This window comes from Polypterus senegalus, chromosome 12 (genome assembly GCF_016835505.1).
Source record: "Polypterus senegalus isolate Bchr_013 chromosome 12, ASM1683550v1, whole genome shotgun sequence".
Lineage (NCBI taxonomy): Eukaryota > Metazoa > Chordata > Cladistia > Polypteriformes > Polypteridae > Polypterus > Polypterus senegalus.
Window position 1 is genome coordinate 131,295,306 of NC_053165.1, and position 17,207 is coordinate 131,312,512.

The 17,207-nt window shown below is 37.3% G+C and overlaps 1 protein-coding gene across 2 annotated transcripts in view; it reads right to left on the reverse strand.

Moving 5' to 3' along the window:
• Nucleotides 1–17,207, reverse strand: part of tln2b (talin 2b) — a 679,676-nt gene that overhangs the window by 91,044 nt on the left and 571,425 nt on the right. For both annotated transcript variants that reach the window (XM_039773443.1, XM_039773442.1), the window contains exons 41-43: nt 7,988–8,089; nt 6,643–6,813; nt 5,068–5,214 (exon numbers count right to left, since the gene is read on the reverse strand). In XM_039773443.1, coding sequence (XP_039629377.1) covers nt 5,068–5,214; nt 6,643–6,813; nt 7,988–8,089 — 420 coding nt within the window. The remainder of the gene's footprint in view (nt 1–5,067; nt 5,215–6,642; nt 6,814–7,987; nt 8,090–17,207) is intronic.

Sequence of the window (17,207 nt, forward strand, 5' to 3'; positions counted from 1 at the left end):
ATGTTCTTAGTTACTCAAGTGAACAATCAGTAAACTGCATCTTACTACTAGGCTATACCCACCAGCCAAAAGGGTTTCTGTTCATGGTCATTCTTAAAATATTTAGGAAATCTTTTGTTAAAGTTTCAGCTAAATGGTTTATGAAGATTCTATTAAAAAAGAAAAAACATGGCAGAAAATATTGATGTTAACAGGTAAATGCAGGCAATTCCACTGTTCTCAGAAAAGTAACTGGACAGTAAGATGCCTTACTGGGTTGTGCACTGATGTTAACATTCTCACCAGAGATATCAGAACCCCACTAATGGTGGGTGATATGCTGGATGGTGGCCAGGAGTTCATTTATCCTGGGACATAAACGTGGAGTAAGGTCAATTTAGGACAATGTGAATCAATGACTGTACCCCACAGTCTACTGGTGAGAGCAGGTGAACATAGCCTTTGGCTCCTCATAGTGATACACAGCTGTCCTGGATGAGGCCTTGTCCTATAAGGGAATGTGAGGTTCATGATTCTAGGGGATCTGGGCCTGCTAGAAGGAGTTCTATGAGCACAGCTCCTGGAGTTCCTTTCAATATATCTGACTGATGCAATGACTTTTTCACTTCCCTGGGAAGTATTTTATGCTTAGGCCTTAAACACAACATCCAGTCATAAAGTAAGTGAGCCTGGAGCAATCCTGAAATGGCAGGGGAAGGAAAGGCCAGAGGTCTTCAGAAAGGTATAGTAGATGTTCAAAATGGTATTTTCAGTTCAGAATGTGGTGGGCAAGTGTTAGGTACCTCCAATTAACAGACATGAGAAATAATCTGTTAGGCCTAAGACTTTTTTGGGTCTTTGTTTGGGTTTGGGGATGGCACCCCCTTAATTCCCCATGATATATCACTCATGTTTGTGAAAGTAAAAGAATTTATTGGCAAAAAAAGATAACATGTTTCGCTTAATTTCCAAATTAAAGGAGTACATGCAAAATAATATTTTGTTTAAATGTTGCTTACCCCATGTGCTTTGTAGTGACAGCTGAGAACATTTTTCATCTCATGTTTTCATGCAGAATGAGAGAAAACAGTTTATGATATAAAAGATAGTTAACAGTGACTGGTTCTGTTCAATAACAATATGAAAACATCCATTTAAAAGATCCATTTAACACATAGCTTGTGTTGTATAATCCACATGTCCGTTATCCAGTTTTATGGTCAAAATGTGTGCATTTTTGATAAAATATTATTAATGCTTTTGAAAAATTCAGCATTGAAAAATCTATAGCAAAAATGTCATTCCCACAATTTTGTGTGTCTGAATTGATGATCTCCCCTTCATTTACTGGTCAAGAGTCCCGTCTTCAATTCAAATGCACAGTATTGTGAGAATGACGTTTTTCCTGTTGATATTTAACGCTGTGTCATCCAAGAATAACATTTAAAAATATTTTTGCAAATATTGCACACATTTGTCATGTTTTGAACATATGAATGGATAATGGACATGTGGATTATGTGTAGCATGAGTTATGTGAGAATTTTGTTTTTATTTTTCCCATTGACGTTTCTACATTGTTTGTCTTTGGACATAACAGGTCATCATGTCTATTACGTCATAAATGGTTTTCCATCATTCTGTATGGAATTAGAGTTTAAAAATCAGCTATCAACACAAAGGGGTTAAGTAACATTTTAACAAAATACCACTTTTAGGCGGAATATTCCCTTAACTAAACGTAAAAGGCAAGACAAAAGTGACAAAAGTAACTACTTAAAAATACAAACCACAATACGGAAATTCTCATCATGCATGGGATCACTGGGCCATTAGATTGGTCTGGTTTGCAACCTAAGAGCAGCTGAGAAGATGGTTGCACATGCACAAGATTTAAAAGGACAGTTGTTTTAAAAGTGGAGGTCTGTTTTTTCATTTGAGCATCAAAGCTGTAGCATCATATATTCTGTTTGTCATCCTTTGACATTACACCATTACTAAGAATTGCACTTCTTTTCAAGGTTTATGTTGTTTGTCTCATCCTGTAATTTTTTTTTTTTTTTTTGAATATTTTTTTGTAATTTGATTTCAAAAATAGGAAGTGGTTAACAAAGTAAAAAATATTTTCATATATAATTACTAGCGGGCTTCGCTCGCCAACCCCCGTGTTTGGTTTTCCGGATACACACTTTTAAGATTTTTTTCTTCTTTGAATTGTTGCTGTTTCATTAGTTTTACTTTTATTTCAGAACTTCGTTAAAAACAATATTTGGAATCTTTCGAGTTCCAACATGCTGAATCTTTTTAATGAGGTCAGCGAGATGTGCTTAATGACTTTGTACCATAATTCAAGATAGGTTTCTCTGTTTGGAATTTAAGCACAGACAAAATGATCTTCATCATCGGCAGTTAATGATTTTTTTTTGCAAAGTAACCAATAAATGCATGTGAGGTAAACTCCATTTTTGAAATTCTCTGACTTAAGCTTCAAGGCCTTACAATACAGTATTTACATACTTGTGACGTATCACCAAATCCATATATTCGATCTCTATTCGCCTTTTCGTTATTTCTCAGAGTAATAATTTCTCTTTGTTTGTGCTAATGCGATTTTTACTTTCTTTTATTTGACACTTTCGTTTTTTTCTGCTTTCATATTCTGTATCTTGCTCTGAATGTGTATCACGCCCAAGTTTTTTTTGAGCCTTTCGAATTCCACAGCTTTCATAATCTCTAACCTGTTCTGCATGTGTATAGCGCTAACATTTTTGAACGTCTTTATGAAGTTCTACTTTGTCTTCTACTCTTTGTCTTTTAATTCTGAGCCTGATTGGACGTACTTTTTTTCTGTTCCACTTGTTCTGGGCTGATTATTACTTTCCTTATTTTCTAAATTTGCACCTAGATAATTCTTTTTCTTTTTTGCATTTTTATCTCTCCTACATTTTTGAGTCTCTTTTCTTCGAGCTGCTCTTTCTTCTTCGCTTAGTCATTGACGTTTCTTCTATAATGTATTGTCCTTATACGCTTTATATGCGCTGAAAGCCCTGGATCTGTGTGTGCTCAAAGTCTTTACACGACTGAGTGTTTTCCTGCATGTGGTCTTATTTGATATTGGTTGTAAGTAGGGCGTGTCTTGCAAGAATCTCATGTTCTATGTTCCCGCAAGACAGTCTTGGGTCAATCTCTTGGCACAAAGTCTCATGTTTAAGGTCTCTGCGAGATGCTCCGTGGCCAATCTCTTTTGTCTCGTGGGTCTTCTTAAGTGTCTTCCGTGATCTTCACGTGAAGATCACGTCTCGTCTCGTCTCGTCTCCCTAGTCTTTCTCTCCCAGGATTTTTTTTTTTTTATAATTGAGAGATAAATTTGTAACCCCACCCCATTCTGGAGCTATAAAAAAGAGAACAGAGTAATATTTAAAATTAATTAAAGCACACAGGTCATTGGAGTACCAGAGCCTCACATGTTCGGTTGAGCAAGAGAAAACTGGTACATTTTAATCAAGTTGAGTCATGGGCTCACTGTCACCCATGACTTAATCAGGAAACAGTGTCTTTCCACTTGCTGATAGTCTGAGCTAGTACACCACTGATCCATGTGGCTAACTGTACTAGTAGAACAAGGTTATTAAAAGAGGACCTCCAGATAGAGAAAAGAACAAGGTCATGGTTCTTTCACTGGGGAGCTATAAGAACTTTGGCTGCTATTGAAATAATGCTCTGGTGAGGAACACAGAGGGAAAGAGTAGAGAAATAGGAGAGCAAGGAATAGAGAGAGATAAAATGAAGGAGAGCATGAAAACAACTGAGGCCAAAAGAACTGCAACAGTGGGACATTCATTCCCAGAACGTGCAGAGAAAAATGACCAGTACATTAAGGGTGCACCTGTTACTAAACGTCAACCTGTAGATTGTTCATTTGGCTTGCCTGTTCAGAGTCATCGTCACATGAAGTATGTACCTTCAATCACATGTCTATATCACTCTGTAGCAATCTCAGTAAACGGTGTCTTATGAATGTTCTGGCTCTAAAGTTTAGTTTGACAACAATTTACGATTGGCTTCAAATAATTTTCATCTTTAATATTGTTTCTTTTTATTACTTTTATGTAAGGTCACTAACAAGGCAGTATTGTTTTAAACTATTGTACTGCAAGAGGGGACATAAATCTTTCCAATCATTTTTTGGATGAGCAGCATTCAGCAAGATTAAAGTTCAGATTTGTGATATATTCTTTACACCTCAGCTCTTTTTTAAAATTATCATTTTAATCACTCCTGTATAATTTAATTTTGCCAGTTTATACTGTTCTGAGTCATTGTTAAATTTTTGATGCAGTTTGAAAAGCACCTAAAAGCACAGGCCCTGCTCAGCCACCTTGTTCTTGCATGTAGATTTACAAATCTGAGGTGAGCAACTCTGGGTAAACGCCTTAGACATGCTTCTAAGGCATTTATTTCTTGTATGGATGAAAATGATCATAACAGAAGGACTGACTACTGACAGACAGAGGTGAGGACACAAGTCTGGGCAAACTTAGGTCCCCCACTTAAAGTCCAATGATAATATTAACATGTGATCATGTTACAGCATTTTGAGCCTGCAGTACGTGAGGATTGTTATACAAAAAATAAAGTGAATTGAATGCAGAGCATCTAATGATGTCTTTGAATTGAACAGAAACAGGTCAGGGTAAACTCTTAACTCTAACAACACAGTGCCTCCCTAACTGGAGGTGCTGATGGCATTGCATCCCACAATATAGATTTGAGCTGATTCAGACGTAGTACAGTTCTCTCACAAAAACGTTACTACTTTTGAAATTAATTTATAAAAAGTAATGTTTAAGCAGTATATAAATATTTTAAAATGAACCTGAGTAAAATAATTACTATCCATCATGTTCTATGTGGGTGACAAAAGTGTTACAAATCTTCCAACTACCATTAAACATGATGTACAAATCAAAAGCTACATTTTTAATTTCTAATGGTGATTTTCTGCAATCCTTATTTCATTAAGTACAGCGTTTGTTTATTCTACAGAGTTATCTAAAAGAAATGTGCAACTGCTGATCTAATACTTACTCTTCCCATGGCCTCAGCAATGGAGTCCACCATACCTCCAACCATTCCTACTTCACTGGCTGCTTCATTCATTGTGACCATGATGTCATCGACAGCTTCCTTCATTAGCTGTGCAGCCTCTGCAATTGCATCATGGGTATGGGCTGCCTAAAACGAACAGCTATCACTTAGCACAAATGTTGGCTTCAACAGTTAATATACAGGTGATGTGTATTGGCATTGAGAAGCCGAAAAAGTGTGTAGTCTAAAAATAAGTTATGAAATAAGCATAGGTGCTCTTCCATGCATTTAAGTCAAGTCAATTTTACTTACAGAGCACATTTAAAACAACACAAGTTGACCAAAGTGCTATACAGCTTCCATAAATACACACACACACACACATACATACATACATACATACATACATACATACATACATACATACATACATATATATATATATATATATATATATATATATATATATATATATATATATATATACACATACACACACACACACAAATATACATTTTCAAGTCAAAGTTATTTTCAAAACATGGTACACACAATTTAAGTGCTTTCTATAAATTTAAACAAATATCTTACCTGCTCTGGCACTTTATAATGAAGGGTATGGGACGAAGCTTAAAAACTTACCAGATAGGGCAATTTTTCAAGCCAAGACAGTTGTCGAGCATTGATTGGCATCTTTAAGTTACACACACATTATGAAAGAGTTTAGACAATATGATTTTTGGGGAAAAAACACTATTATGAGATTCAGCCATTTTAAAATAAGCTGTGTGTGATTGACTCAGCACTTGGTCTTCCTGGGCAACAACCTTTCACCTCCTTGAGTGGTGGTTTCATCCTGACAGACCAAATCACAGTAAACATTTAGTGCCACGTGATTGATTTTGATTGATTTACTTCCATATTTACATAAGAATTTCATACAAGCAAATAGAAAACATATCCTTAGCATGGCAAAAACAGTATCAGCAACATGCAATAAAATGAGTATTTCCAGATTCCTTTTGTAGTCACAAATGTGCATCGGAAACACAGAAGGCATGCATTAATATTTAACAACTGTCTTTGCTTGAAAAATGGATGCATTTAATAAGATTGTAAGCTTTTCCTCTGTGCCCCATACCCTCCACTGTAATGCACCAGAGTGGGAAAGATATTTTATTTAAGTTTATAGAAAGCACTTAAGTTTAAGTTTTAAGATTAAAACTGTGCATGGCAAATGCCATGTTTGTGAAGAAATAACTTTGACTTGAAAAAAACCACACTTATCCTTTAAGAGACCTTCCTGTTGTCTCAAGATTCGATACATCCGCTCTAGTTGAAATTGTTTCTTCTCTGTATTCTTTCATAACAGAGAATAGTATGAAACTTATTAAGAAATAGAATAGCTTAGTTATCTATTCCACTAAAACCTTCAGTGCTAAATATTTTATCTGTTAATGACGACATTTTCTTTAAAAAGGCACCAACAAAATATGGCTAAACACTTGCTAACAGATCTAATAAGTCTTTACAAAAACAGACCTTGGTGTGATGTTAAACCATGAGATTCCTTACCTTTGGGTTACCACCTCCTTCTTTGGCAGCATACAGCATCTGCAGGGCAGATTCCGCCAGAGTTTTGGTCTGATCTAAGACAGTCATTTGCTGCTGGTGATCTAGGAGTTTGGATGCGACTCCAACAGAGGCAAGAATAAGTGGCTCAAAGTAGCTAGCAAGTTGAGTAACCTTTCAACAAACAGGAAACACAATTTGCATGATTAAAAAGTGGCACTGTATCTAAATAATGACACACATACCAATTCAATCTAATAAATCTCACGTGAGATAACACACTGTGTTTGGACAATGCCATTTCTTTTCATTCCAAAGACATAGTAGAAGAGGAATATACTGTACAACAGTGCTGCTACTCAAACACCCTTAAATATGGAGACTAATGCTTTTCAACTGTAAAATTAGCAGGGTCCCTTCAATTGTATTGCTGTTCTTGTATAGCTCTTCGTTATGCTTCTGTTCCTCTGATGCACATGATCACGTGATGATATTCTTGTCTATCAGCTGTGGCTAACCCATGCAGTGGGCTAGGCGGCCTGTGCCAACGGCCAATGCAAACACCAATGAATCCATCCATCCACCCATTATTACTTCTATAAAATCTATTTCAGGTGTATGGTAGCACATACAAAAATCTTAATTTTCAAAAAACATCAAGATTACATACTGAACTATGCTAAAGTATTCATTGTCATTTTTGCAAAACAGTATAAGTTTTGTTTTTTGCATGCTAAGCACACTTCCTGAACTATGGGAGTTTGGGGCAATGGAAAACAAATAATTTCAGAACAACTAATGCTCAAACTCTGAAATTAACATATACAGTAATATTAAAGAGGACTGAAGCGTCCATTGGAAATCTCCTGTGCATTACTCCTTCCACTCTGGATGGTATGAGCACAAGAGCTTATGTCAAAAAGACAGGGAGAAGATTAGAATTAGATGAGGGGCATGTGCTTTTATTACCATATCATCTAATTCTTATTCTAAGCATTTTTATGGCTACTTTTGTTGCAGGGAGAAGACATACTGTGGCTGTACTATTTAAAGCAGCTTGTCGATACTAAAATCTATGATACCAGGAATAACACTGATGGTTCAGGGAAGGATAAGCGTCACTAACAAAACTATTCTATTGGTAATCCATTTAAAAAAAAAATAAAGCAAAAAAAAAAAAATATATATATATATATATATATATATATATATATATATATATATATATATATATATATATATATATATATATATATATATATTAACAATTGTTACTGGTACATGTAAAGTAGAACCCTTTTCCTCCCTAAGTGAATTTTGAACAGAAGAGTTGTCTGATTTTATTTACCTTATGTCCTAACTGTGCAGCCTCCCCTCGAGCAGCCGTAGATATTGGATCAATAAGATGGCCAATCTCTTGTACTGTTGATGTCAGCTGATCCTGTAAAGCCTAAAAATGAACACTGTCAGTTATAACTGGGCGATTCTAGCCAAAAAAGTCTAATGTCTGAGCGAACTTTCCTCATATTCACCAGGGAGACAAACAACAGAAACAAACAATATCAGTGTATCAAGACAGTGAAGCTATAGAAAGGACATCTTGCGAAAACCAAATTAAAATATGCAGAAAATAAGTGACACTCAACAGTAAAATTTTAAATTGTAAAGATTGATGTCTTCGAAGGTTTGGCCTAACTCTTTACACCAGAATGCTAATAAGTCATTGGAACAAGAATAATCACTTCTTCTAATGTCTGAGCTACGATATGTAAAGAACAGTTTATGTTATCATTATCAGTATTCTGGTAACTATACTAACAATAATAATAAACTGTACATGACAGCTTATTTTATGGGGTGCACTTTGGACCCCTTGGAGTACCAAAAGAGAGAATGAAAACAAAAGTGAGTGCCATTATTGAGACTGTCAAGTCAAATTCTTGTGTGTGTTTGGACCATAGTGTGGGCAGTTATATATTTAACTCTTTGAGGACTGAATATTTTTTCCAAAAAACTCAGTTTTCTGAAAAGCACACAAAGCACAGGTGTCACACATAAATCAACATAAAACGTCTGTTGCTATGTGCTGTGGCACATTATAATCTCAAGTGTCTGTGGTTCTTTGTGTAAAGAAAAACTTCCTAATGTTTGTGTACAGTACTAGGGTGTTGTACCGTGTTAGCCATTATGAATGTAGAGAAAAGCCAAGCAAAATGACACCTTTTATTGGCTAACTAAAAGGATTACGATATGCAAGCTTTCGAGGCAACTCAGGCCCCTTCTTCAGGCAAGATGTAATGTTTGTGTAAAATTTTCCCTTAACAAGTTTCCAACTGTGTCCCCGTGATCTTGATGGGCTCATTTTAACTCTTTCAGGGGTAATATTTTTTCCAAAAAAGTCTGTTGGTGCATGTTCAGCAACTCTGGTGGCAGTGGCTGTGCAGAGGTGCCTCGATGGCTGTCTTCGCACAGCCGCTGGGTGGCGGTGGCAGTCACAGTGTGAAGCAATATGGTACAATGTCATCATAAGTGGTGGTTCTCCCAGGCAAACACTGCTGTAGGTGTATCAGCTACACAAACGTGTTCAACACCATGATCAACTGGGAACTGATCAGCTGATGCTGGTACCTCACTTCTGTTTTCGATGTACATCTCCTGAACGCTTGCATCAAATTCCAAGTCCGACAAGTCAGAGTTCGATTCAGTGATAATATGTAAAATGCCCATGGGATATTTTGTCTCTCGCCAGATGTCGATGCCATTTTAGAGGTTCTTTGCTTTTCGCTACTCACACAGGGAATCGAGGGTAAATCAGCAAAGCTACTTAACTTTCCTTCTAGCAAAGAGAGTCAAACTTATACAGAAGGGTGAGTTGCAGTTTATGGCTGATTACCGTCCTTTACCCTTGACTTCGACAAAAGTCGACGTCAGCCCCGAAAGAGTTAAAGAGCTTCTATAAAAAGCCAAATTTACCCTTGGAGACAAATAAATATTCTACCTGTTATTTGAAGTACCTATTCCATATTACATATACTAATGTCTAAGTTATGTGTTTGTTTGTGTGTATTATATAAATAACTATATACATATACACAGAGTATATACAGTCCATAGTATAGGAGGTCCTGGTAAGCCCCGAGATGGCAAAACTTTTCTGTCTGTACAGGACACAAGTCAAGCAGTAAGAGGAACAAATAAAACGACTTCTATTACAGAAGGATGGTCATGGAGCTCTTAGCCTTTAAGGCTAATATTATGTTGGAGACTGTGGGAACACCACAAGCCAAAAGGAGAAGCTCTAGTCTGGTACCATCAGTCAGAATGGAGGCCAGCTTCCAACCTGTGTGTCATTCTGGGGTGACTTGAAGTGACCCTAAAACTGGACATGGCATGTTGCTTAAAAGGCCCTTCTTACTACAAAACTGTTGAACTTGGAATTAGGAGAAGAAAAAGGGCTTCAGCTGGTGGGAGGAAAAAAAGGCCAGGAATACTGGGAAAAAAGGTGTTGAATGTGAAAAGGGAGTGTACTTTAGAGTGTCTCGGGTGGGTTGAGTGCAATAGGAAAGGGACTGAAAACTCATTACAGAAGGTCAAAAGGACCTTTAGATTTATTATTTTTCCTCCATTGTTTAGTACTTAATTCATCCTTAATCTTGCTTCCTTGTATTTAGTGCATATTTGATTGTTTAATAAAAAACTTTGTACACACATACATGCAAACATTTGGGTACCCCTTTCCTTCAGTGCTTTGTAACAATGGCAGAAACACTGGACAATACGTAAATATACAGTAGACATCCAGCAGTAAATACACAGTGTTAAACGTATGCTATTTAAACAGAATTAGCCATTCAAAATGGAAAGCACATAACTGGACATTTAAAGGGAAAAACTGTTAAATGCCAAAATTTCAGAGTTTTCTTAATGGGTCTGATTATTTTCTGGATTTCTTAGCATGAGTAAACTGCTTCATGCAATAACTCCGACTTTCTGAACAATGACTGGACACGTCATACTGAAAACACTCTGCACTACATTGCTCTCTGTGCCAATTTTCTGTATGTGTTTATATAGATCAGCTTGTAAAAACAGTCAAGACACTTAGCTTAAAGTTTACCGATTTCATTGATTTAAAATATAAATTTAAATCCAGTTCAGGTAACATTTTCATGAAAATTGGCACATGCTTATGTAATGGCCTAGAATTCAGTGTTTTAAAGAAAAGACAAAATTCCTGTAAAATTCTGCTACAGGTTATTGTTGATGGCTATCTACAGGACATAAATATTTATCTGTCTTGCAAAAGAGTCACCTGCTTTGAATAATCAGACTGCTTTGATTAGTATCTCATCCACGCACAATGTGGTGATGCAGAACTGCCTGCTTCCTTTGAAAGTCAACGAGTTCTGGGGATATTGGTTTCTAATCAGGTACTTCTTGATAGCTGACAACAATGCTATCACTGAACCAAAGTAAATGTGTTTACACTGTTGTTCTGATGAGGAAGTTGGCATGCACCATTGTTTAACCGATGGTCATGTTGATCTATGCAGAGCTTGAAGCATTTATATATTTCTGGGGAAAAGCCAAGCAAAATGACACCTTTTATTGGCTAACTAAAAAGATTACAATATGCAAACTTTCGAGGCAACTCAGGCCCCTTCTTCAGGCAAGATGTTTCTGGGTAAATGAGAATAAAGTTGAACAGAGAAGTATGGTCTGAGACTCGTGACTGCTGCCTGCTTCTTTTATGCTTTTTTTGACCATATTGGCTTGTACCCGGCCCAGGTTCCCCTAGGCCTGAGGCCGGTAACACATATAATTGTTTTGAGTGTTTATTTTATGAAAACTCTGCTGGTGTCATTATTTCTATTTCCAATAATGTTGTTTAAACTTCAAATTACATTTGTGAACCATTTCATTTTGCAGAAGATATTCTTAAAAAAAAAAAGTCTTAATATGCATTTATAGCTTTCAGGCTCTTTATATTTATATTTACTGAAGTAGCCTTCTGCTGTTATAATAACTAAAATGGTTTGGACCTTTACAGATTACAGAAAATGCTAGGTGGCAACTTTCACCAGTTCTTCTTGGCAGAAGATTTTTGGGTGTCTCAGTTTGCTTCAGAAATAGTGCAGGAGATTCACCATGAGGGTAAAGTCAGGCAACAGCCATTTATGTTTCTATTCCTTTGCTGTACTGCTGTGTTTTTTGCACCATGCTTTAAATTCCTATCCTGTTGAAAAGTTAATATTTGTTCCAAGTTTACTTTTTAAAAGGAATCAAACAGCAGTTTCTTGCCGCTTTCACTTCAGGTAATAGTTTCTTTTTTTTTAAACTTTGCTTTACAGGACTGTATTATGCAGAACTCTTTAAAGTGTTTATAAGATACAATTTAACTGCACTCTCAGCCGCTGAGCTCTGTATGTCTCCCTGAATAAATTATCGGCCTCACATTGGATTTTCTGAAAGGCAGCCTTATTTAGTCAGGAACCTCAGAGGGATGAAACCTTCAACAGTGCTTCTATATTATATGAAAGAAAAATAGCTTAATGACAAAGGAAACTGTTGAGCTTTCAGTTATATGTTTTTCCTTCAGGTTCACCAATTTATGAAGATCTTCACAATGATGTGAGTTTTTTTTTTCTTGAAAGGAAGAAAGCCACAGCAATGGCAGACATACACAGGTGAGTCAGCTCCTTTTATGATTTAAGGAACTGATCAACATCTAAATTAACTCAGATCTTTCATTTCCAAAGAGATGAATACTTACATAAATAAGATATTTCCATTTGCATATTTGTGCAGAGTGGAATATATTTATGAAAAATATTAGATATAAAAAAGTGTAAACAGTTCTCAGTACTATTCAAGACACATTATAGCTGGATTGCTTTCACAACTGGATAGCAGTGACGTGTTGCATGTTAATTAGTACATACAAGTAAGAATATCATTGAATTCTGACCCTACGAATCAACCTATGATGTGTTTCGAAGGGGTGACCTGCACTCGTTTTCTGAGATTAGTAAACTTACTTTATAAGCAGTCATCAGGACTTAAACATGAGTTACTGTCCTGTATACCGCATCATACATACTGCTAACCTTCTCATTTTTCAACAATCTGCATTTATATGCACTTCTTACTATATGTCCAGAATTTCACTTTTTTGTTAAAAAACGTACAGTTTTTACTGTATGTTCAATATAGGAGTTTATGAAGATTTTTCACTTTCTGGCCATTTTTGTTTAACATTATTAAAGACTCTCTGTTATAAATAAAAATGTCAATAGTTCCACAAAAAATGTAACAGGGAGATGAAACGATCAAACAGTTTGTGGTGAAAAACACCTTGAGCTCTGTTCACTGAACCGCAAAATGAACATAAATTGGCAGCCCTACGGATGTGCTTGTTTTGTTCAAGCCAGAAATTAATTAGGCTGTCCTGTGTGGAGTGCAAAACAAATCAAAACAAAAAAACAAAAAAAAAACGGCAACACTAAACAGACATGACTTAGAAACATTTCAGGAAGGCCCAGAGAGGTCGAATATATTCTTATTTTGTTGGCATTGCCCCCTCTAGCTCTAGTGTTGGGTTGCGAGTTTCTACTGTTTATACTGAGAGTGGGTTGTGTGCAATGTGCTCGATCCCCATTCACTTTATTACTCGATTTACAGCAGTGGGCCACAGTCCGCTCTCATGATCGCACTCAAGTTGCTTAATTCACTCAGGGTCCTCTCAACAATCGCACTTGAGTAACCAAGAGGGATGGCACTTTGGTGGCTCACAATGACCTTTATAGGAAGAAAAAAAACAATGCTCTAGCTTACCACAAAAAAACAACATCCTTAAACCCACTTAATGTAATTCGGTGACGCAGAGGGCTGCTGGAGCATATACTGCGACAACTGGGTACAAGGAATGGATTATAGTGATGGGTAACCCATGAGCAATTTGTTCTTTTTGAACGACTCTTGTAAATGTATCATATGAATCGACTGACGAGTACAAAAAAATCATTCCTGTGGAGCTCAACAGGAGTGCTAAAGTGAATGAGTCTTTTGTTTCGCTGACAGTGGTAAATGTTAAACATGCCTAATCACAAGTCTGGACTCACTTCACTTATGATTTCACTATGGCAATATCGATGAACAACAACTGTCACTGATGATTTTCTCATTCATCAATAAAAAGCAGAAGACAGTAACGACACATTTATATTAGTATAAATTGGTTTGTTTTGTACAATTTATTATTGGAATTTTTAAAAACAATGATAAAATTAAAACACGAATATTGTTTTGTACATTCAACAAATTAGTCACACAAAACTCCATTTCGAAATGAAACCTGCCCAACTTTTGTAAGTAAGCTGTAAGGAATGAGCCTGCCAAATTTCAGCCTTCTACCCACACGGGAACTTGGAGAATTAGTGATGAGTCAGTCAGTCAGTCAGTGACATGTGAACTTATAGATGCTGCAGAATTGTTTCGTTTTCGCTTTCAAGTATATAGAAATGCGGAAATATTTTACACCTTTGGACAAACGGGAATGCCTGTTAAACATCTTAGATTCACGGGTAGCTTTTGGGAAGTCTTTGTTACTTATGGGGCCATCTTCAAGAAATTTGGTACACGGGTTCCCAACGCTAACTGAATCCTACTTACGTACATATATACGTCCATAGCCGGCAGCTCGGCCACCGTGTGAGGTGGCGTTGGGTCCCCGATCCCAACGCCTCCCATGTTGTTGGATGCCTGCCTACATAAGACCGTCCATCGCTCCGGTCTCTACATTCCCTTCCTTGCTTCGCCACGGGATTCATGTCTCCCTACTGATAACTACACCCTTTTTTTTTTTAATCCATGGCTTCTACGCTGTTTTATTGTTCATTTATTACAATTATAGTTATTGTTTAGGTATTTTAGACTTACTTTACATTTCTCAGGTACCCATTTCCTTTATCATTCCAACCCCCATTACGATGTCTATCGAGGTGATCACTATCGATCAAAGAACTGTCACTTATTGAGTGGTTTCCATGCCCGGAGATGGCACCTACTTGTTCCATTCTCTTTGTTACATATTGCACGGCCCTATCAGGCTCACTCTTGATATACGGAGGAACATTGTGTCTTATGTATTGAATGACTGGGACAGGTTTAAGGTGTGGACTGATGACGGTACAGGAGATAATTATACTACACAGGAGCACTAGAAGAGTGAAATGCTTAAGCCCTTCACCTATGGTTCTGCATGTGAGTTGATGGCTGCCGCTGAATTGTTCGGTTGTCGCTTTCAAGTGTACCGAAATGGCCAAATATTTTACACCTTTCAACAACCGCCAATGCCTCTTAAACATCTTAGATTCACAGGTGACGATTTAAGTAGTGGACACTTTGATGTTTATGAATGTTTAAACTCTCAAAAGCTGGATGTGATTTTATCGATGAAACCGGTTGTGTGCTTACAACGCTTGACAGATGCCGAATGTCACTTCAACACAACAAATCCTGCAAATACTGTTGTGATTAAAGAGTAAGCTCAGCGCACAGCTTGGTCATGTTACAACTGGAGGGCCGAACTGACAACATGGTATACAAAGAGATCCTTAACAAATAATTATTGGCATATTTTCCCTCAGTTTAAAAAGGTTTAATTTTCTTCTTAATAAAAATTTTAATGCAGTACTTCGCAGCTGCAAACTTTTTTTCTATATTGAGGTCGCACTTTTGAACCCCCGTGATATTTACTACGCGGTGAGGCATTTGTACTCCATCAACATTAATTATTTCCAGAGACATAATTTTGTCTATTTTTCCAGCGCATCGCGCACAAAAGCAAGGGAACGATGAGAGCACCAGAACTCGGCTCACATAATGTCGCTTCGTACCGCAAGCTGCAAGTAGTAAGTCTGTGATAAGTGGAATACCGCTACGCTTTCCACTCACGGAATGGAAGGACAATCCCGACCGCTTTTATATAGTAAGAAAGAAGAAGATGATATCGCACAGTCTGGAGTAGAAAATCATCTTTTACCTGGAAAAACGAAACTACAAATCCCATCGTGCATTGCAAAATGGACGGGCGTGTGAAACTCCGCGCCTGCGTAGCACTCACGGGACGGAAGGACACCCGACCGCTTTTATATAGAAGTATTCCTAAATAATCAAATGGGCAGGCTATTTCGTATCAGTTCAATACGCTGCTTGTTAAAACGAATGACTCCCGCTCTTATGTGCAAGTCTGCGTGGATATTATGAACTATCGTATCTGTTCAAGTTCTATTTAAATTTTAAATAGAAGTAATTTTTATTTAGTCGACAGAAATATTTTTGGTAGAAATGTAAGTTAAATGTAGGCATCATTGCATATATTTTTCTTCACCATAGAAATGTTAAGAGTAAATTCGCCTTACATTCCAACCAAAGATATTTGTGTCGACTAAATTGAACTTGAAAAGATATATTTTTTCGAATGTGATCGCGCAATTCAGATTGAGTTGATGCGCACTACATCGAGCCCGCGTGCTATTGTGTTTTCGCCTGCGTGCCTCAATAAGTCACCCTCCCCTCGCTCTTACTTTTTTACCGTTCATCTAATGATTACACTGAGTATGGCTTTACCAAAACAATCGTTGATGGCGAATAAAGTATCCATCTATACTAATAAAAGGCAAAGCCCTCACTCACTCACTCACTGACTCATCACTAATTCTCCAACTTCCCGTGTGGGTGGAAGGCTGAAATTTGGCAGGTTCATTCCTTACAGCTTCCTTACAAAAGTTGGGCAGGTTTTATATCGAAATTCTACGCGTAATGGTCATAACTGGAAGCTGTTTTTCTCCATTTACTGTAATGGAGATGAGCTTGAACGCCGTGGGGGCGGAGTTTCATGTGACATCATCACGCCTTCACGTAATCACGCAGTACATAGAAAACCAGGAAGACCTCCAAAAAGCGCTGAAGAAAACATGCATTATATAATTGAGAAGGCAGCGAAACAATAAGAAGCGAGCGAGTGACATATACAACCATATTCATGAGTTCTGCTACTTCGGAAACAAAGCACGATGTAAACCTACACTTTAAATTAAGTTCATAGACAGGCTGCCGCTGGCGTTTGTAATTTAGTGCCTGCCCATATAAGGCCGTCCGTCAGCGGCAATCCAATAGCAAACTCCACTAAATATTCACGGGTTAAGGACTGTGCTTATGCAGAGGAAGATGAGATGGTCAGGGTGGTGTTTGGTACAAACTCAGCGAAACTGCGAGAGAAAGTTTTAAGTGCCAGGACTAAGGTAACATTAAATACAGCCATGGACATAGCACGAGATGGCACCAGCACAGCTGGGAAACTTCGATGCATGTACACCGGCGGCTCACGTGAACTGGCGCAGTGCACAGATAAAAGCAACAGTTCCAAAAGCTGAACAAAACCGAATTACACAATTGAAAAGGCAGCAAAAATATGAAGCGTCTGATAAGCATATTCATAAATCCAGCTACTGCGGAAACAAAGCACACGGTGGAAAAAGTAATGTCCCGCTAAAGGAAGACAGTGT